Source organism: Tasmannia lanceolata, unplaced genomic scaffold (genome assembly GCF_043159265.1).
Source record: "Tasmannia lanceolata isolate RefF3 unplaced genomic scaffold, GAP_Taslan_0.1 ptg000037l, whole genome shotgun sequence".
In the NCBI taxonomy this organism is placed as follows: domain Eukaryota; kingdom Viridiplantae; phylum Streptophyta; class Magnoliopsida; order Canellales; family Winteraceae; genus Tasmannia; species Tasmannia lanceolata.
In genome coordinates, this window is record NW_027518714.1 from 63,026,389 (window position 1) to 63,048,620 (window position 22,232).

Below are 22,232 nucleotides of genomic sequence, written 5' to 3' on the forward strand. Positions count from 1 at the left end.
TCACCGTCAATGGGCAGCGCCCCTCAAATTTTTATCTATAGATTATTATGACCACTATTTATTATAGGGTGTAATGGCTCGTAAATTTTTCTTTAAAAAAATGAAGGCCTCCGCAGATGGCTTGGAGTGCCTCATAAAAAAACAGTAGTGCTGATAACATTTCCTTAATAAAATCCAAATATCCAATAATATGTAATATTTGTGTTATTGGGAACGATTCACATTCAGGGAAAAACAACACACATTATTGGATGTTAGGATTGTTGCAATATCGTGATTTCTGAACAATAAAAGCTCCAATGCAAGGGCTATCAAATGAAAGGTCCAGATGAATCAAAGATGGGATCCACTATGCTGTAGTAGGGCACCACCTTTTATTGCAAAAAGGTGGGGCCCTACTGAAGCATTCATCTGTGTACAGTTTAAGACATTGTGTTCTTGATGGATCAGATTGTATTGGTTCCTACATAATCTGAGCTTTAGATATATCATGCAGTGCAGAAATGAGTAATTCTAAATTGGAGATCCGCTGCAGATGGGCCGTCCATAACAGTCACCAAACCAAATGCCCTCTTCTTGTGCAGACTTTCACTCTGTGTGGACCAGAAGAATCAGTCGACCCAACTGTCCTCATAGAAATCAGGGAAATCAAAACCTCCTCACTCCAATGAGGAGTGAAATTCGTTGACTATTCAACCTCCAATGAAAATTACACCACTCTGTTAGGTCCACTGCACAATTCCTCTTATAAATACAAGCCAACCCATTTGGGAGGAGTGATCCCACGAAGCAAAGAGAGCAAAGAGCCATGGCTGCATCTACTTTCACCTCTGGCCTCTTTACTTCTCTCCTTCTCCTCTTTTCCAACTCCCCTTCTTCTCTCGATGAGTTCCCTCTAGACAATCCACCAGTCCCAATCCCTGAATCCGACGTCGACCTTCTCGAATTCCCTCTGAATTATGAGTACCTTCAAGCCGAGTTCTTCCTCAGGGCTTCTGTAGGGCATGGCTTGGACAAAGTTGCACCCAATTTGTCCATGGGAGGGCCGCCACCTCACGGCGCAAGAAGAGCAAATCTCGATCCTCTCACGAGAGATATCATCACCCAGTTCGCCTATCAGGAAATTGGTCATCTAAGGTTGCTTCTTTCTTCTATTATTTTTCAAATCCAATTTTTCTGGGGAAAGCTAAGGTTGAATCTGTGTGGAACCCGAGCTCAGTTGAGCTGACTTGGGTCCTTACATTCTAAATATCGAGTCTAAAGTCTTCATCTGAAACTGATTAACTAGCTAAGCTTGAATGTTTGAACATTTGTGGCCTCAATCTTGCAACATTACATTCCATCTCAGTTGATAGGATGTGATTACTTGTTTTAAATTGTTTGGATCATGTTTGTATAGGGCGATCAAGAGCAATGTTCAAGGATTTCCAAGGCCGATGATGGATTTGAGCCCGAGGTGCTTCGCAACGCTGATGGATGAGGCATTTGATCACCGGTTGCAACCGCCTTTTGACCCTTACGCTAACAATATCAACTTTCTTCTTGCTTCATACCTTCTTCCTTATGTTGGGCTAACAGGATATGTGGGCATTAACCCTGGCCTCAAAGGAACTCTTTCTAGGAGGGTAAGAACCACACACACACACACACACACACACACACACACACACACACACACGAGGTCACCCACACCCATGTCCAGGTCACAATCCGCTTGGATTTGATTCAAATTGAATTTTAATCAAAAAATTAGGAAAGGAACTATTCGGGTTATTGATCCATAATTCTTTCTGGGTCCTAGTGGGATTGTAAATATGGACCCACAATGGATCTGTTGGATTACATGTAATGTCGAGATTCATTTTAAGCATTTTAATCGGATCGAAGATCCATTGGACCATTCGGTCCATTGGCACCCCTAGACTAGGCCGAGTTTCAAGTCCAAGTCAGTTACCAAGTTTTTGAACTTATTTACTGGCGTCACTTGTGGCGCTAAACTCACACTTTGATATGTGCAGCTCGTGGCAGGCCTTCTTGGCATGCAGTCCGCACAGGATGCTGTGATCAGGACATTGCTCTACGAGCAAGGAACGATGAAAGTTCAGCCATATGGTATCACTGTTGCAGAATTCACCAAGCGGATTTCCGATCTGAGGAATAGACTCGGTGGCACCGGAGTCAAAGACGAAGGCATCATTGTTCCACCGATCATGGGCACGGAGGGGAAGCATCCAGGCAGCGTGCTTGCAGGGGATAGATATGCGATGGCTTACGAGAGAACGCCGAGAGAAATATTAAGGATCCTATACGGGAAGGGCACCGCACATTCTCCTGGCGGTTTCTTCCCTGAGGGAGCCAATGGCAAGATCGCCAGAGCTTATTTGCATAGTTCTTAGAGCTTACAGGCAGTAGTGTGTTAAGAGGCTGTTAGTATTGGCATAATCTTGCATTTGATGTCTCTAGAGATGAAGCCTAAGACAATAAATGTGAGTTCCTATGGGAACTTTAGATTAAGACGGTAATGGAGATTGGCGTTGTTTGTTTTAGGAGTAGTCTTAACATATTATGTGGCCATAAATGTGAACATTTGCTTTTTTAAGAGCATTAGATTGTTAAAAGTATTCTTATTTGCTCTCTCTCTCTCTCTCTCTAATGTTTGGGCCAGCTTGTGTCATGTATAGGGGTGCAACTAGGGTCGGGTTGGGTCGGGTCGAGGCCAACCCGAATCCAACCCAAGCAACCATTTGGTCAACCCGAACCTGACCCGAGGAACCCTTTTTGCCAACCCGACCCAACCTGAGATTTTTAGCTTAAAAAAATATAAAGATTATTAAAAATGTCGGGTTCACTTGGGTCGGGTTGCCCAAGCCCTCAACCCGAACCCGACCTGAACCCAACCTGATTTTTTCCCAGGTTGAGCCCGCCCAAGTTGCACCCCTAGTCATGTGTACATGATTGGGTCCATTGATGTGACAAGCAACCACAAGTCGGGCCAATTGCTGTTGAAAACACCTTAATCGGACATGTGTGTGTGTGTGTGGATGTGTGTATAGACGCATTTATGGTAACACTCACTGGGTTACAAAATTTTCGTTTTTGAAAAAATTCCAATTTGTTATGCCCTTTTTTAAACATTAAAAATCCCTAATCATACAAAAGTTCTAAGCATTTTTTGAATTAATCGCAAATGTTCGAAACAAAACACGATTATTTTGGATTACACATGAATTTGACAAATAATTCCCCCATTTCTCATATATTGTATCTAATTCTTTTGCGAAATTCAAAAATATTGAAAAAGACAATGTAGTGAAAAATTAGCTCTCATCGTAAGCTAATAATAAACACACGCTATTAACCACCCTATTGTGTCTTATTTGAAAAAAAATAAGTACACCTATAATAAAGAGGGAATGATAGAATGAAGGGCACCCTTGGAAAAATCAGCTACAAGGGCGCTCCTATTGGTCGGTTTCAGCACAGCGCATTTATGATAGCATAGAAAAATATGGAAACGGTTTTGCCATGAATGTGCTTTGCTGAAACCAGCCAATAGGAGCTCCCTTGTAACTGATTTTTTGCAAGGGCGCCCTTCATTCTATCATTCCTCTATAATAAATACATGCTGTGTAAATAGAAGAACAAATATTATCTTTTCCCAAATTTCTGCAACTCTTCCTAAACATTGCTTGATTGTTTTGTACAATTATTGTGCCCAATTAGTATGCCGCATTTGTCAGTATCTGAAATTTAAGAAAATAAAAGTAGAAGTGTATAATTTCCATCTTCTTAAAAAAGGTACAATTGAGAGAGTGTTGTATTCGGATCCATGTGAGAAACGAATCCCATCAATGAGTTCACATGCACACTCGAATAAATAAAAAGATTGTTATGATGATCGAATGTGTCTTCACATATTTTCTCCTTTCTTCTTCTGAGTGCTTTATGTTTGTGACCTAGGAACGTCAAAACTGTTGGGATTTAAATGCAACAAGTGATCGCCTACTCTCTCTTCCTGTTTTCGTCCCCTAGTCAAAAGCACATATAACACAAACGAAATGAAAGAAAGTTTCTTAATCACATGGAAGGTAACTACAAACTTACAACAATACTATAAGGATACTTATTGGGCGATGATATTTTCGCCCCCCGCAGGATACTTATTCACGTTAAAAGGGAGGCGCATTATCCTGCAGGTGAAAAAATCATCTCCCTACTTATTTTATACATATTAACTGCCTTAGTAGTAACTAATCTAATATTAATTTATATAGGGATTTGCTAGCGTCCATCGCAGAAGGTATTTCGCGGATGATCTGTTGCATCTGACAACAGCCACCTCGTGAATGAAGACAACATGAGCTGAAAAGTGAGGCACATGGCTGCTGTCAGATGCAACAGTCCATCCCGAAATGCCTTCTGCGGTGGAAGCTAGCAAATCCCATTTAACTATTTGATTCAACATAGTTAGATGAAGAAACTCTTGATCAACTATATGTATGTATGGAATTCTATCCATGTTTATTCCTAATACCACTAATGATTTCAATGTATATAGGCCGAAGAGCTCGAGTGTGAGCCTGCAGAAGAGGGGAGGAGAAAACGACCGTAAATCATAAAAGAGAGGAACGTGTGTTAGGTGAAAATTGCATACCTATTCTGTTTGGACGAAACTGTTATATTGAGATTAGGGTCCACATGTTCTATAAGGTCGTGATTGTCGACCGTATTTTGTACTTTGTAATCTTCATAAATAGTTGAAGCTCGTGGATTGTTTTTCTTGTTGATATAATCATAGAACTAATAGCGTAAATCTCATATATATATATATATATATATATATGTTTTTAATTGGTAACATTGAACTGATGCTAGGCAAACGACCAACCTACCTTATCGTTTCTTGGACCATTACAACTTCCTCATCACATCCCACATGCAACTACAAGAGCTTTAATTAATTAATTAATCTATAACTATTAGAAACATAATACAGACTTATATATTTCTTAAGCCATTTCTTTAGATTGGTAATCCTCCCAAGAAAACATGCCATATGCTTCTTTGGATCTTATATTATTCCTTTAATGAACTAGTAGGTTCCACCAAACTTCAAACTTCCGTATTAATAAAAGAAGGGGTGGGGGTTAATTTATTTAGTCAGTTAGACAAACCTTCATTTTAGTACATATGAAAACGTACTGGATGCGTGAGACAACGGTAGTAGGGGTTCCACCATATCTACTTCGGATTGGATAGGCCTATGTCTTGTCTTGATCCTGCATTAAGCCGGAATCACTAGTAATCACCAGTCAGCCATACGACAGTATTAGTGAAGGAAAGAGGGAAGAAATGAGAGTGAGGAAAATCATCATCGAAATAAAAAAAAAGTGAGAAAATAAAATGTTATTTGTTGTTTTGAGAAAATAAATGTTCCGGATATGCATAAAAATATACATGAAGGATATTTTCATAGATTGACAAAGGATGTTCCATCATTCTTTTTAATTTAATCCTGACCAGGGTCCTGCCTAACCAAAGCTTACCCGTAAAAAAAACAAAAAAAATGTTCCATCGGATTTTGAAACTACGTTTAGGTCACAATCCAAAATAATTTAGGGACTTAGGTGTCGATCTAAAGGACATGGTTCGAAAATAATTTCGGGACTCAGGATGTAGATCCGTTCGAATCGAGCTAGTTGTTATGTAAATCATGTAGGATTTTGGATTATAATAACACGATGATGAGATTGATATTGTAGACTGTTGGAAATTGAATAAAACAATTAGAAAGGATAAGATGAAAATAAATTCACTTATCACTTGAGCGAGTCAAGACACTGATCCAAATCCACTGCCTAATAGGTAAATACTCAATCGACGGTGCATATGGTTTCTCTAGCTAGTCTCTATCTCCACGCTGCACCGACTATGTTGCAGGGATGTGTGCTTACATAGCCTGATAGCCTTGAGAACATGCTGAGAAGAACTGTAAGGAGAGAAAAAAATACCACCTATTCGTGTATATCTATAGAAAATGTAAAGATTTTTAAAAAAAAATTGTAATGTTTTCAATGTGGTGGTGGTGTTTATTGAAAGACAGACTTTTAATTTTAAATTAAAATAAGACTTTTCTTAACGAAAAAGTCAACACAAGTGCCTAAATCCTGTCCATTAATGGTCACATCCTTTTGATCCATGAGACCTTATTATGTGTCAATTAATACCCCCTACAACTGTATGTCTAGTGAGTGTCTTTATGTTTTCCATCTATACATTTCTTATCAGCATTACAACCTAATTACTTGAAAAAATGATTGGTTATTAAATCCATCATTACTTCGGTATTTCATGCAAAGGAGCACACATTAGACTCTCCTCTTTTTTTTTCTTTTTCTTATTTTTATAGTGGCACAATTCTATTTTAAAATTTTCTAGTTGGCTCTTGGCAGTTGGTTGGGCATGGCATCAGTCATGCTAACATGGCCAAAATAAGGTTGCCAGTATAAATTAAAAAACAATAAGACGATAATATGGGCTTACCAAACAAAAGTAAACTTGGCAAACGGGTGGGCCGGTCCGGGTCAAACGGCCCGGGTAAAAAATGACCCGGAAATTTACGGGTCACTAGTTGATTGACCCGGACCCCACCCAGCCCATACGGGTGGTCCTGCAGGTCACCCGTTTTTTTAAATGGATTTTTGTTGATTTTTTTCCTGTTTTTTTTTTCCTAGATTTTTGTTGTTTTTATAAGGATTTTGCTAGCTACCTTCCAAAAGGATTTTGCTAGCCATTTATGTTGACTTTTTGGACGTGGTTGTCATCGTATGCAAAGGAGGGGCAGAAATAGCTATTTGCAAAGGTGGCTAGCAAATCCTTCATGAGAATCATGAGGTAAGGTGGAGGAGAAAAATTATGAGAAAAAGGCTTGAAGTTAAAAAACCTAAAGAACAACAGAAAGAAGGTACCTCTATAGAAAAACTATGGAAAAAACTACCAAAAAAATGCCTTAAAATCTAAAAACTACAGGAGCGCGCAGTCACCAATCGGGCCCACCCTGACCGGCCCAATTTTTACAGGCCGGGTCAACCCGCGGGTCCGGGTCACTTCTTGCTAGGTCTAAACAAAAGCTTATCCAGAGTGGGACCCAGAATTACCGCGCTCAGTTCATGGTAAGCTAGACATGTAATTTCCACCCAAATCTGGACTTCTAACGGCAAACAAACGGCGTAGCCAAAGTACTCCACTAGCGTTCTGTCACAATTGCAAGGGTCAATCGTTCGCCTCCCCCCTCACGACAGCTGTAACACAATCGTCACGACACGTGGCTTCACAGAACCTTTCTCTTCCTTATCTTCACTGATATAAGTTTTTTTTCCTTCAAATTTGTTGTGGTTGGTGGTGGGACCCATGATGTGTTATGGACTTGCCACCTACTTTTTCTGTCTGATATATTCACCCAATCACACCAACTCTTTATTCTGTTTTTTTTTTCTAGCAGATGATAAATTCGCACCCCCTGTAACGGGAATTGTGGGCAGACTTTAACGTAAATGTGGTGCGAATTATCCTAGCATCGCCCTTTTTTGTATGCCGAAAAAAATATATGTTTATGATAACATATCTTGGGAAGCGTATAAATATATGTACGTATTTTTATTAATTTATTTTTAAGCTCTTCTATTTCTTTTTTATTTGTTTGGAAAACCGGTGTTATTTCCAGAATGGCTTTCATCAACATGACACGTGTTCCACGATCCGCCTAATTTGTTCTGGTTTTAGCGGAAATTTGACCGTTGATTGTTTGCATGCCATGTATGGCTTAATTACGGCCACCGAATCTCGATCACAAAACGCATATATATATATATATATATATATATATATATATATATATATATATATATATATATATATATATATGAGCTGTTCAAATTGGGTGGTATGGATCATAGTCAGTGACTACCCATTGCTTAATTGTCTTTTTTTATCTCACTTTTTTAAGCAAAAAAATAAAAGAAGAATAGACGCTTTGTTTTCTCGGGGAAATGCTAAAAAGAACGTCACTTGAATGGCAACACTAAGGCAGCCCTAATGCGGCAGGAAAGTTCTTGATGGAATAATCTTAGCTCCGTTTGGATGCCAGAATTATTTTGGTTCTTGGGACCCACCTTGTTTGAAGATCCAAACCGTTAATTTGGATCGCCGCAACATAAATAAGGTGGCCCCAAAATTCAACTTTTAAGGATGACCTAACCCTTTGATCTGCGGAGTTTTTATACCGCTCCAACCTCCTGCATATCAGAGGGTCAGGATCATTCTTTAGATATGAGTTTTTGGGGCCAGCCCGTATAGGTTGGGGCCATGCTATAGATTTTCCGCAGCTGAAACCGCATTACCATATTTTAATGGCATTAGTCCCTTGGTTTACATTTTTTATTAGACTTTGATACCATCATGAATATTGTTGCAGCTGTTAAATGCCTACCCTAAAACTTAAGAAGTATCAAACAAAATGAGGAGTGCCACTATAAAAAATGTTAGTGTGGATATTACAGCATTTTCGAGAGTGGAGAGTTGGGCTGCAGCAGGGTCGGGTTTTTCAAAAACTCTAGCCCAACCCTGGATGCCATTATCTTGGCACTGACCCGCCCTGACCCCGAGTCAGGGCCGAAAAACCTCAACCCATTGCTCGCCCTACAGAGCTCAACGCGGCCTTGGCCCGCACTAATTGGCCCTGATTGGACTGATTGACCCTAGTGCAAATACTTGTTAAGAGTGCCAAAAATAAAGGAGCCACATATCATATTGAACAAAATGATCAATAAACAGAGAAGGGGAACAAAATAAGACAATATGAATTCAACAACATGACGGACAACATAGACAATTAATAATAATGATCTAAAGAAACATCAATCCAAGATAATAGAAAACATTATCAAAAAGAAACATGCACAGATGGTTCAATTATATAATAGAAAACTGAGGGTCGGGCTGGGTCCGAAGTATTATTAACCCTAAACCCGACCCTGAGTCAAGGCCTAAAAAATGAACCCTGACCTGCCCTCAGGGTTGGAAAATCCAGCCCAGACCGTGTTCGGGCTCAGGGCGAGTCAGGGCCAAACTTGCACCCCTAGTGGAGAGTGGAGAGTGGAGAGCGGAGAGTGGAGACGAATCAAAGCCCCTCTTATCCTCCATGACCCGGACTGGGACCACAACCGAGTCGGCTAAGGTGCGGTGGCAGCAGCTGAGGCGCACTGTCAGTCGCATTCAGACCTCCCGACACGTGGGCCCTATCAAACTGATATTTTGGGACTCGCCAATTGTTTCGATTTATCGGAAAACAGTTAAAGCGGTCGCAATCGAGCGAGTGACGTAAGCACCGAAAGTTTCACCATTAGATGCGCGACACGTATCCGCCTTCGATTGATTCCCGCGCAAGGGGATGGAGCACCATTCATCGCTTATACGGAAACCACTGGAGGGCAGATTATGAAAGAAACTGACGAAAATATAAACAAGTAGATTTCCCTGTGTTCTTCACCATGGGAATAGCAAGCCCGGGTTTATTTTATCCTTGGATGGGCTTATCCTCGGTTCATGTCGAGAATAGCTCCAATGGGTAGGAAAAGTAGTTTTTTTAAGATAAAATGAGGGTCGAGACGTCTATCGAAATGATAGGTTAATAAGATCTTAATCAAAATTGAGTCCCACATCGCAAACATGTGTGGTCGAGACCATTAATTTGGAGGTTCCAAAGGAGGCAACATTCATGATCCTAGTCCCACATGAAATGTACATTATATCTATAAGATCAATGCATGCAGACTAAAAATGTTATTTCGCTTCATATCTACCCAGACTACATAAATAGAAAATCATGGTTGCTACCCATCTCCCCCAAATCTTTAATACGAATGGAATACATTAATAAATTGAAAATGCTCTTGGGTTCATTAAAAACCTTATTATTTCTTTGCTACAAATAATCAAAATAGCAATCAAAATCAAACAAAGTCATGCGGACAAGACCCTAGGTTATTTAAAACCTTGTAAATGTAATAATATTTATTAATTAAAATGTATCTCTATATAAATATTTTATTTAACAAAAGGGTAATTTTTACCTCATAAGATCCTATTCATTAAGCACATATTATTTGAATGAATCAAGTTTCTGCGTAACGACGTGATGTTATCCCGTAGATATAAGGATATTCATATCATAATGTATTTTATTGCTAAAATTTCGTTTACATTTATAAGGTTCTAAATAACCTAGGGCTCCACCCTTGTTCTCGTATTGGTACAGCTAATCCTAAAATTATTTATATTGTTTGATGTAATTCCTTGATTTATTAGCACTCTGTTTGCCATCATATCTTCACCTTTATATATATATATATATATATATATATATATATATATATATATATATATATTGGCCCGCTATTTTAAAAAGGGATTTGCTAGTGTCCATCGCAGAAGTCATTTCAAGGATGGCCTGTTGCATGTATGAGCAGCCACACATGCTTACTTTTCAGCAGATTTTATCTTCATTCACGAGGTGGCTGCTCTCACATGCAACAGCCATCTCCGAAATGCCTTCCGCGCGGTGGACGCTAACTAATATGACATTTTGTTGGAATTGTAACACCCAACAAAGAAAGTGTAAAAATGATGAGATGTCAATGTAATGCGATTAATAATTGAAAGAGAAGGAAGAGTTAGGAGGGAGTGGGACATATCCATGATTTTTGGAAATGTTAGGTGCGATTCCGGTAGGTGATTTTGATCAAAAGTTTTACCCGTTATTGAGCGCGTTTGAGGAGGTGGGAGTGGGCCCCAAATATTAATATTATAGGCTAGGCAAAAGAAGGGAATCCAGGGCAGAGCTGCCCTTGCCCGCGCTGCCCGCTGGAGTAGAAAATGGCCTCTTTTTCCTCTATAAATACAACTGCCGTCCTGTGAAATGCAGTTTGCCGCTTTGGCTACCCAACGCCGCTGCCCAGGGTAACCTCTGTCTCTCTCTCTCTCTCTCTCTCTCTCTCTCTCTCTCTCAATTTTATATTCTTCTTATTTGAGATCGGAAGATCGTTTCTGTATCAGGTTGACTCGGAAGAGTTAGTGTGAAATCGTTTTTTTTTTTGTTTTTCCTGCATTTTTCATAGGGATTTGCAAGGGAGCATCGCAGAAAGCATTTCGCGGAGCGTCTTTTGCATGAGGGAGCACCCACATACGCCTTTATGTTTGATTTTTCTTGATTTTTTTGCTATTCTTAAATCAATCTTTTGTTTGCTTCCGTACCACGTGTTGCGTGTCTGAGTTCCGATTTGATTCGCTTCCACTCGCCCCTTCTATTTTTATTTTCCTGATAAGACGATTTGATTGTAGCGGATCGGATCAGTTGAAGTTTCCGGCCATGTCTCCTCGTTACTCTGTCTTGTCTTGTGGTGTGTCAGTTACCGGTCGCGGGGATCTGACGATTTTCACGTCGTGAGATCCTGGCGACGAGTCCCTCCTGATCACGTGCCGAGAAAAGTGTTCTCTCTCTCTCTCTCTCTCTCTCTGATCTGGATTTGTAAATGGTTATCAGATCCACGGAATCCGGATCTCGTCACTGATCTACGGTCAATAGATCATGAAAAAACCTCACTCTCGTCCCCAAATGAAATGATAATTCTAACCCTCTCTCTCTTAGGCCTTAGCTGGGCCCACAATATGATGATACTGGCCTACCCACGATAAGGATTTGTACACGTTGGTATCGTCTCTTCGTAGTGTCCTAGAAGACGGGCCCACGTTTCCAAACATGTCATATATATGGTCCCTTGACTGGCATCAATGGACTTGAGTGAGCCGGCTTAGTACCCTTTTCTTTTTTCTTTTGTAAGAAATGATATCTCCACCCCCTTGAGCATAGTTTTCACCAGGAGATATGCAAATATCAATTTACAAAGCCGTTGCTGTTATTTATTATGGGTGGATTTATCTGCTTTATTCTGATTTCTTCATCAATAACTCTCGATATATCCAGATTTATTGATATTCAGACGATATATATATAGTTTTTCTAGTCGGCCGACTAGAGAACCTTCTCTAGTTTGCCGACCAAAAAACACAGTGGTCCTACATTATTTGGATAATCCAAAACATTCATTTGATAGGCCCTAGCATAGATAGGGTGTGCCCAAAAAATCAGCTGCATAAGATCATCCTAACCTTTTGATTTGTGGAGGTTAAAAATGGACAGATTTGTGGAGTTTATAAGCGTCCATTTTAACCTCCATAAATCGAAGGGTTAGGATGATCCTATGGAGATAAATTTTTAGGCACATCCTATCTATGTCAGGGCCCATCAAATGAATGCTTTGGATCATCAAAACAACGTGAGCTCACTGTGTTTTTAACCTCCACTGTCCATTTTTAACCTCCACAAATCGAAGGGCTAATGATCCCATGGAGCTGATTTTTTGGGCACACCCTATCTATGTTAGGGCCCATCAAATGAATGCTTTGGATCATCCAAACAGCATGGGCCCACTGTGTTTTTGGTCGGCGGACAAGAGACGGTTCTCTAGTCGGCCGACTAGAAAAACTTTCCTCTCTCTCTCTCTGTCTCTCTCTCTCTCTCTCTCTATATATATATATATATATATTTCTCTATCAAATCTGGCCATATAAGCAATGCTTGAGATGATCCCATCTATGTTCATCAAACTATACATTTTCTTCTGAAATTATTTTCCCTTTGAAAAATTCCCATAATACAACCCACCCAGAGTTCAGACATCTCACCAATCCTTGTATCCTTTCTTGGGCCTTACAGGGCCATGAAACAAAAATCATTCTGCTTCTTGCTCGCCTGAGGGATGCTCCATTATCCTTGTCACCCAAAAAATCGCTTTTATACAGACTCTAACCATACTATATTTAGAGAGATGGCGTTAAATTTCCTTGTCTGACATGCAATATTTTCCTACTGCCACAGGCTGTTGTTGATATTTCCCATTTTCTTTTTCTCCAATCCCGGAAATGGCTTCCTTTGCCGATGAATGCAAGGAGCAGAGCAAGAATGGTGAGTTTCGAAACTTGAAGCGCTCGTGGTCAAGCGGTTCGTATGGAAACCAGGGAGCGAAATCGTGCGTGTGCGCCCCGGCCACCCATGCGGGTTCGTTCAAATGCAGACTTCACAGGGTAAACTCTCATGGCCAATCATCATCATCATCTGCGCCACCTCCTCAGCCCCCAGCAGTCTCCACTTCATCCTCAAGGACCATAGAGGCGCAGTAAAATAATCACATATTATTAGTTAACACAATGAAAGAAAAACAGACAACTCTGTCTGTATTCCTCCCCTGCTATCAGTATCTCTGCTTCTTCCCCTCTATTGTCTATTTCATCTTTCTTCTTGGTTTTTTTTTTTCTTTTTTTGCCTTTTTCCGTGTTTTGAGTTCTGGGTCTTATTTGCCTGTGGCTGAAGTTTTGACTGGAGTTGTGGCCGGTGTAATGTAAATGTATGGGTGGTGTGCTATTTTGGATTGAAAATACCTTATGGCATATTTCCAAGAGCGTGTATATGGGACTATGGACATGGACAAAACCCTATTGTTTTTGTGGACGCTGTGAAATTCACTCAACTGTCTAAAAATGGTCCCACCTCCTTTGCCTGTTAAATGAGTGCTCTCTTAATCCTTTCTATGAAATCAATGCATTTTTATGGAAAATCTATGGCTCAAGCGTTGTCTAATAATTGCGGGTCCGGATGCTAATTTTGTGGATTGTGTTTATTTTATTTTCCTCTCCCATGGGTGTGGGTCATGGATGTGATTATGAACCTTAATATACCTTTCTCTTTACCCTTGTTTCTTTCAGGTGGTGTGGAATGATTTTGATATTTCATTGGAAGATTTTCCGTTTATTCACAGGCAAATGCCTCCCAAATCTCGGATGCATTTTTTCTGTTTGCTCAAATATCGGTATGTGCACAGAAGTTCATCTCATGCTTACTTTAATGCACTCTCTTTGGTTTATGAGAAATATGAAAAATCGTTAGTTGGCTCCTTGAGATTGTTTGATTCTTACATTGTGATCTATATTTTTGATAGGCCTTATTTGTCTTGGATATTCAGAACTGGCAGAGTCCAAAACTGATTACTGGGCTCAAATTTAGCTTTTAATTTTGAGTCCAATAGTCAGTTTTGGGCTCGCAATTATTTCTACAATTCTAAAACAATCAGGGCTCTCGTATATAATAGAGAGTCAAGTGTGATGCATGATAATTACCTTCCAATCCAAGCACAAGTAATGGTGCCCTAGAAAGTCAAGTGAAATCCAGACAGCATAATAAATTGGCCACTTAAAATTAACTTCAAAATTAGTGCTTAAATGATGGAGAAATCAGGTTGACTTAGCCAAGTTCCAAGTCAGTCCAAATGAGCTAATTTCAAGTCACATCCTTCTTTTAGCAATTACAAGACATCTTAAGAGTGCTCGAGATAGTCAAAGGTCGCTGAATTAGCAGGGTGAACCCTGTTTTCTCTTTTGTGTACCCAAGCATGCCCATGGTGTTGTCTGTGATCCACACTTTCATTGACTGACCTCTATCATGCAAAGTTAAGGGCTGTTTTTGTATTGCATGACCATTGGGCACAAAAAAAGACCAAGCAAATTTCAATGAAAACCACAGATACTTATGCCAAAGGACTGCTACAAGTGTTATTTGTGGAATGAATGAAGTTGTTTGATGTAGGGCAGTTGTATCATTCATGATAGGGTCCGGACTCAGCACTGAGGGAATCCGGACTCAGCAATCCGGACTCAGCACTGAGGGAATCCGGACTCAGCAATCCGGACTCCGCACTGAGGGATCCGAACTCAGCATCCAATTAGCTTCTGGCACGTGGCCCTCACAAGGACCGTTGGAAGGCCAACACCTGTCTCCCCTAGGTGTGGCACCTGGACCAATCAGGGACCTCCACCTGCCCTCCTTAGGCATGAGACCTGGTCCATACAGAGGCCACCACCTGGCTCAAAACTACCACCTGTCCTAGACAGGTGGCTCAGAATCACTATAAATAGCCTTCACTTGTGCTAAGGTGAGGGCCCTGAAAAATCTGAGAACCAAAAACTCTAAGCTTTTTGCTCTGACATTGCTCTACACTCCTGCTCATACTGACTTGAGTGTCGAAGCACCCGTCCGGAGTATCACTCCGGATTGGTCCTCTGACCCTTTTCTTTCTTGTCTGTACTCTGTGCAGCGCAGGACTCAACCAGCTATTCAGCCGTGGCTTGTTAGCCCGGACCACCCAGTCCTACCATAACCTGTTACCGATTTTAGGCCTAACAGATTTGGCGCCATCCGTGGGACCCCGCAACAAAAAAGCTGTTCGAAAATCTCACCCAGATAAAAATGGTAGGACAGACCGGCAAGCGAGCACCTCCGACTTCTCGGGCTACCCGGGCTACGGCCCCCCGTGAAGGACGAAGTGAGCGTCTGGCCTCACAAGTGGAGGTCGGGGCGGCCGTGGAGCGGACTTCGCCCCACTCGGACCGTTCAGACCCCACCCCGACCCCGAGGGAGATGAGGGCCCTTTTTCAGGAAATGACCGCTGTAGTTGCGCAGTTCAGGAATGCGGCTCCCGCACTCCAGCAACACCCCGTCGAGGTTTCTCGACCTGTTCAGAGGGGAGAAAGCTCCCGCAGAGAACGCGCGTCTCCACCCCGTGACCAAACTCGTCACTCCACTCGAAGAAACAACCACTCGCGGGACAGGAGCGTGCGTCCTGAGCCTCGTCGACAGCATCACCGGTCACGATCTCCCTCCGTGCAGAAGCGGGGCAGCAAGAGAGACCCTATGCACGGAGAGGGATCGCGGCACCGGCGAAGGAGTCCCCTCAGCCAGTCCGGATCCGCAAGGAGCCCATCAGCCGTAAGGAGTAGACCTGCCCGTCTGGCCGAACGGAGGGATGATCCGATGTTACTAAGAATCCAGAAGATCGATAACAGAATCGAGGAGCTGGCTAGAGATCATGGCCGCCCTGCTTCAAGGATCTTCAGTAGCAATCCCCCTTTCACAGATCGGGTACTCGCTGCGGCAGTCCCCTTGGGCTTCAAGATGCCGCAGATCCCGCAGTATGATGGGACCACCGACCCCGTGGATCATCTGCAGACCTTCAGGACCACGATGCTTCTCCACGGGGCGTCGGACGGGTTCCTTTGCAGAGCACTCCCCACCACATTAACCGGAGCCGCAAGAGATTGGTACTCACGGCTCAAGCCCAAGTCCGTTGACAATTTCGACGACTTCGGGGACGACTTGGCCCGGCATTTCATGAGCAGCAGAAGGCCTCGAAAGACGACGGCTTCACTGATGGCCCTGAGGCAGGAAGACGGTGAGGCCTTAAAAGCGTTCGTTGGCCGGTTCAACAGGGAGGCCCTTCAGGTACCCAACCTGGATCCCTCCGCGGCAACGAATGCTCTTCTGGCCGGAGCCCGGTCCACCGACTTCCGAAGAGCAGTCGCCCGGCGAAATCCGCAGTCCTTGGCCGATCTGATGACCGGGGCGGAAGAATACATCTCCGTCGAGGAGACTCTCGCCGCCCTGGATTCCGTCAGCAAGAGAAGACCAGAGGAGAAGAACCCCGCCAAGCCGCGTAGGGATGACAGACCTCAGAGGAAGGAGAGCAGTCCGTCCCGGAAGGAAAGGAGCTCCCCCCGGCCTCGAAAGGAGAGTAGCCCCCCGACGAGGGAGCGCTACACGCCCCTCACCGCGTCTAGGGCTCAAATTTTGGCAGCCATCCGGAAAGAAGACTTCATCCGGTGGCCGAAGAAGCAGACGTCGGAGGCGGGCACCCAAGACATGTCCAGGTATTGCCGGTTCCATAAGAGCCATGGCCACGACACCAACGCCTGCATTCATCTCAAGGAGGAAATCGAGCAGCTGATAAGCAGAGGGTACCTCGGGAGGTACTTAAAAAATAACGACAATAGAAGGGAGCGCCAGGACAACCCGAGACCCAGAGACAGAAGTCCTCGAGACGCCCAACCCCTGGGCGACCGCATCCAGGCTCCAGCCCCGGCCGTTCTCCCTCCTCAGGTACCTCAACCTCAACTCCAACCTCATGGTGTCATTGGTACCATTTCAGGAGGGCCGACCGCGGGAGGGACCTCTTCATCGGCCCGCAGAACCTATGCCCGGCAGGTCAACGCCGTCCATGCCTGCAGCAAGAGGGCCGAGCCAGAAAATGAGATATCCTTTTCGGAGGCAGATCTGGACGGTCTGATCCTCCCGCACGATGATGCCCTGGTCGTCACAATGCTAGTGGCGAACTGGGAAATGAAGAAGATCCTGGTCGACAACGGGAGCTCCGCCGACATCCTCTACTACCACGCCTTCGAGCAGATGATGATCGGAGCTGACCGTCTGAAGCCGGCCAACTCAGATCTGTTCGGATTCTCGGGAGAAGTTGTCAAGGTCGAAGGGCAGATTGAGCTTCCAGTTCTGATCGGGGAGCCGCCCTGCCAGTCCTTCGCAATGGTGACCTTCCTGGTGGTTAAGGCCAAGTCGGCCTATAACGCCATTCTAGGACGCCCCGGCCAGAACCTCCTCCGAGCGATTCCCTCCGCTTATCACCAGAAGATGAAGTTCATTACGCCAGGAGGCGTAGGTGAAGTCAGAGGGGATCAGCCCCAATCAAGACAATGCTATGCGGCAGCACTGAGAGGGAAGAATGCGTCTGAGTCTCTTCCAATCGAGCTGTACGATCTGAGAGACGAAGCGCAGATCACAGTCAACCAGCCCGCAGAGGACCTCATCTCCATTCAATTGAACATCGATGATGAACAGAGGGTTGTCCAGATCGGCTCTGCCCTGCCAGAGGCCGCGCAGCAGGATCTCGCTCAATTCCTCAGGGCCAATGCAGATGTCTTTGCCTGGACTCCTTCGGACATGCCCGGCATTGACCCGTCGATTAGCACCCACGAGCTCGGTGTCGATCAGACCTGCAAGCCCGTGAGGCAGAAGCGTAGACACTTTGCACCGGAGAGACGGAGAGCCATCAGAGAAGAGGTGGAGAGGCTTTTGAAGGCCGATTTCATTCGTGAGATCCAGTATCCGGACTGGCTCGCGAATGTGGTAATGGTAAAAAAGTCCAACGGGAAGTGGAGGACCTGTATAGACTTCACAGACCTGAACAAGGCCTGCCCAAAAGACAGTTACCCACTCCCAAAAATAGACCAGCTCATTGACGCTACAGCAGGTCACGAGCTGCTCAGTTTCATGGATGCTTTCTCGGGATACAATCAAATCAGAATGTACGAGTCTGACATCCCGAAGACATCATTCGTTACCGACCAGGGGACGTATTGCTATCGGGTGATGCCTTTCGGACTGAAGAATGCGGGAGCCACTTACCAGCGTCTCGTCAACAAGCTGTTCAGAAATCAGATTGGCCGGAACATGGAGGTCTACGTTGATGATATGCTAGTGAAGAGCAGAAGTGCTTCCAACCACGTCTCCGACCTCGAAGAGGCCTTCCAGGTCTTGAGGGAGCACAACATGAAGCTTAATCCGACCAAATGTACATTTGGCGTCGGAGCGGGCAAGTTCCTGGGCTTCATGGTAAGCCAGAGAGGAATAGAGGCGAACCCGGAGAAGATCAAGGCGGTAATGGAGCTGACTCCTCCGAGCACTATCAGAGAAGTACAGCGCCTGACCGGGCTGGTGGCAGCTCTGGGGCGGTTTATCTCAAAATCCGCCGAGAGATGCCTCCCTTTCTTCAATGCGATCAGAGGTATAAAAACCGCGCCCTGGACTCCGGAGTGTCAAGCAGCGTTCGAGGAGCTGAAGCAGTATTTATCCTCCCCCCCCTTGTTGTCCACGCCGGAGCCAGGAGAAGAGCTGATTCTGTACCTCTCAGCGGGACCCTTGGCTGTTGCAGCAGTACTGATCAAAGAAGAGTCTAACCAGCAAAAGCCGATCTACTATGTTAGCAAGGTCCTCCACGATGCAGAGACTAGATATCAGCGAGTAGAGAAGCTCGTGTGCGCCCTCATTATGGCGGCCCGGAAGCTAAGGCCGTACTTTCAGGCGCACACAATCAAGGTCTTGACAGGGCAGCCTCTCAGACAGATCCTCCACCGGCCAGACACTTCGGGCCGACTTGTCAAGTGGGCCGTGGAGCTCAGTGAGTTTGATATCAAGTATCTACCCAGGCCGGCGATCAAAGCTCAGATTCTCGCTGACTTCATAGCCGAGTGCACAGTTCCGGACCCAGACCCCGGGCTGGTAGCAGTTCCATCTCCAGAAGCAGAGCTGGCCGTACCGGAGCCTCGAGTCGTTTCCAGAGCATCACCGCCCCCCGGGACTGAGCCCGTCATCGTGCGCCCAGTTTTTGATGAAGAGCCGCTCTGGGAAGTTTATGTGGACGGGTCATCGAACAAGACAGGGTGTGGTGCAGGACTAGTTCTCACTGGACCAGAGGACTTCGTCCTGAACTATGCCCTGCGGTTTGGTTTCCGTGCGTCCAACAATGAAGCAGAATATGAAGCGCTCATAGCCGGGATGAATCTCGCTGTGCAGACCCGTGCTCAGAGGCTAAAGGCGTACTGCGATTCACAGCTGGTCGTCTGTCAGATCCAGGGAGTATATGAAGCCCGTGAAGAGCGGATGATCAAGTACTTGGGAAGGGTTCGCAGTCTGGCCGTTCATTTCAAGAGCTTTGAGGTCGTCAGAATCCCCCGAGCAGAGAATGTAAAGGCAGATGTGCTATCAAAGCTTGCAGCCTCAGGTTACACCGCCCTCAGAGAAATTCGCATGGAGTTTCTGAAGAGGTCCAGTATCGATGCCCAGTCCGTCGTGGTGATGCAGATTGACGATGAGCCGTGCTGGATGGATGAGATAATCAGGTATCTACGCAGCGGAGAGCTCCCTGGAGAGAGAAAGGAGGCCCGTAAGGTCACGCAGAGGGCAGCGAGGTTTTCACTGGATGGCGAGACTCTATATAAGAGGTCGTATACCCTCCCGTATTTGAAGTGTCTTCGCCCCAGTGATGCCTTGCTAGCCCTGCAAGAAACCCATGAAGGAATCTGCGGAGAGCACCTCGGGGGCAAGGCCCTGGCCATTAAAATCCTCCTGAGAGGTCTGTACTGGCCTACGCTGAGGAAGGACGCACTGAGCCTTGTGAAAAAGTGTGAGAAGTGCCAGAAGTTCTCTCCAGCCGTCCACCAGCCACCCGTTCCGATGGCCCCGATCATCAGTCCTCTTCCCTTCGCAGTATGGGGGATGGATATTCTGGGCCCCTTTCCGCCGGCCTCAGGAGGCCGTGAGTTCGTCGTTGTTGCCATTGATTATTTCACCAAGTGGGTGGAAGCAGAGCCTCTGGCCAAGATCACTGAGCAGAATGTACAGAACTTCTTCTGGAAATCGGTGGTGTGCAGGTTCGGGATCCCCCGGGTCCTCATAACGGACAATGGCAAGCAGTTCGACTCGAGGAATTTCCGAAAGTTTTGTTCTGATCTGCACATAGAGCAAAGATTCACATCTGTGGCACATCCTCAGACGAATGGGCAAACAGAGGTGACGAACAGGACCCTCTTGCAGGGGATAAAGAAGAGACTGGATGGCAAGGCCGGGCGTTGGGCAGACGAACTGTATCATGTGCTCTGGGCGTATCGGACTACTCCGCGTACGGCCACAGGCGAGTCGCCTTTTAATCTCTCCTTCGGAACAGAAGCAGTGATCCCGGTTGACATCGGCGCCCCCTCCCCAAGGATCGTCCGTTTCAGCGAGCAGCTCAACGGGGACGGACTCCGTGCCAACCTTGACTTGCTTGAAGAAGTCCGTGAGGAATCTCAGATCAGGTCGGCGGCCTATAAGCAGAAAGTATCCAGATATCATGACGTCAAGATCCGACCAAGAGAATTCCGCGCTGGCCACCTAGTCCTGAGGAAAGCCTCCGTTTCCCAGCCAAGAAGCGTGGGCAAGCTCTCTCCGACCTGGGAAGGACCATACCGAGTCAAGGAAGTCATCCGCCCAGGAAGCTATCGGTTAGAGTCCCTCGACGAACAGATGCTGCCACATGCTTGGAATTCTAGAAATCTTCGGATCTACTATCAGTAATTTTGTTTGCCTTCATAGGCTTGTAAAGAACTGCTGTAATCATCCACATTCTGCAATGAATAAAACAAGTTTCCCAAATAATTGTCTCTCTTTGAGTAACTCATTTAGCCATCAGTATATAGCAGCAGTGGTGCACTCCGGCTCATCCTAGTGGCTTGGAGATCAGTTCCAGCCAGGACGCCCGCAGTGGAAACCACCTTCAAATATTTCCTAAGTGTTTGAGCACCAAGCTTCCAGCTCGGCTCTCGCAGACTTAGGACGAGCAGCAGTGGTGCACTCCGGCTCATCCTAATGGCTTGGAGATCAGTTCCAGCCAGGACGCCCGCAGTGGAAACCACCTTCAAATATTTCCTAAGTGTTTGAGCACCAAGCTTCCAGCTCGGCTCTCGCAGACTTAGGACGAGCAGCAGTGGTGCACTCCGGCTCATCCTAATGGCTTGGAGATCAGTTCCAGCCAGGACGCCCGCAGTGGAAACCACCTTCAAATATTTCCTAAGTGTTTGAGCACCAAGCTTCCAGCTCGGCTCTCGCAGACTTAGGACGAGCAGCAGTGGTGCACTCCGGCTCATCCTAATGGCTTGGAGATCAGTTCCAGCCAGGACGCCCGCAGTGGAAACCACCTTCAAATATTTCCTAAGTGTTTGAGTACCAAGCTTCCAGCTCGGCTCTCGCAGACTTAGGACGAGCAGCAGTGGTGCACTCCGGCTCATCCTAATGGCTTGAAGATCAGTTCCAGCCAGGACGCCCGCAGTGGAAACCACCTTCAAATATTTCCTAAGTGTTTGAGTACCAAGCTTCCAGCTCGGCTCTCGCAGACTTAGGACGAGCAGCAGTGGTGCACTCCGGCTCATCCTAATGGCTTGGAGATCAGTTCCAGCCAGGACGCCCGCAGTGGAAACCACCTTCAAATATTTCCTAAGTGTTTGAGTACCAAGCTTCCAGCTCGGCTCTCGCAGACTTAGGACGAGCAGCAGTGGTGCACTCCGGCTCATCCTAATGGCTTGGAGATCAGTTCCAGCCAGGACGCCCGCAGTGGAAACCACCTTCAAATATTTCCTAAGTGTTTGAGTACCAAGCTTCCAGCTCGGCTCTCGCAGACTTAGGACGA

General features: G+C 45.1%; 2 protein-coding genes across 14 annotated transcripts in view; both read left to right on the plus strand.

Annotated features, from left to right (window-relative positions):
* The first annotated feature begins 763 nt into the window (after positions 1-763).
* Positions 764-2,634, plus strand: LOC143861042 (ferritin-like catalase Nec2). Its single transcript, XM_077371927.1, has 3 exons — positions 764-1,137; positions 1,400-1,625; positions 2,019-2,634. Exons 1-3 carry the CDS (start codon positions 809-811, stop codon positions 2,394-2,396), a joined length of 933 nt encoding a protein of 310 aa, XP_077228042.1. The 5' UTR covers positions 764-808; the 3' UTR covers positions 2,397-2,634.
* An 8,145-nt stretch (positions 2,635-10,779) lies between these two features.
* LOC143862648 (uncharacterized) overlaps positions 10,780-22,232 on the plus strand; it is a 40,470-nt gene continuing 29,017 nt past the window's right edge. For 4 of the 13 annotated variants that reach the window (XR_013240408.1, XR_013240409.1, XR_013240410.1 and 1 more), the window contains exons 1-2: positions 10,796-11,016; positions 13,879-13,982. Coding sequence is in view for 1 of the 13 variants with exons in the window: in XM_077373719.1 (XP_077229834.1) it covers positions 15,416-21,124 (5,709 nt within the window). In the remaining 12 variants the exon portion in view is untranslated. Of the gene's footprint in view, positions 11,017-11,174; positions 12,989-13,878; positions 21,166-22,232 lie in introns of those variants that run through there. The other 9 variants (XR_013240404.1, XR_013240406.1, XR_013240417.1 and 6 more) reach the window with 8 other exon arrangements.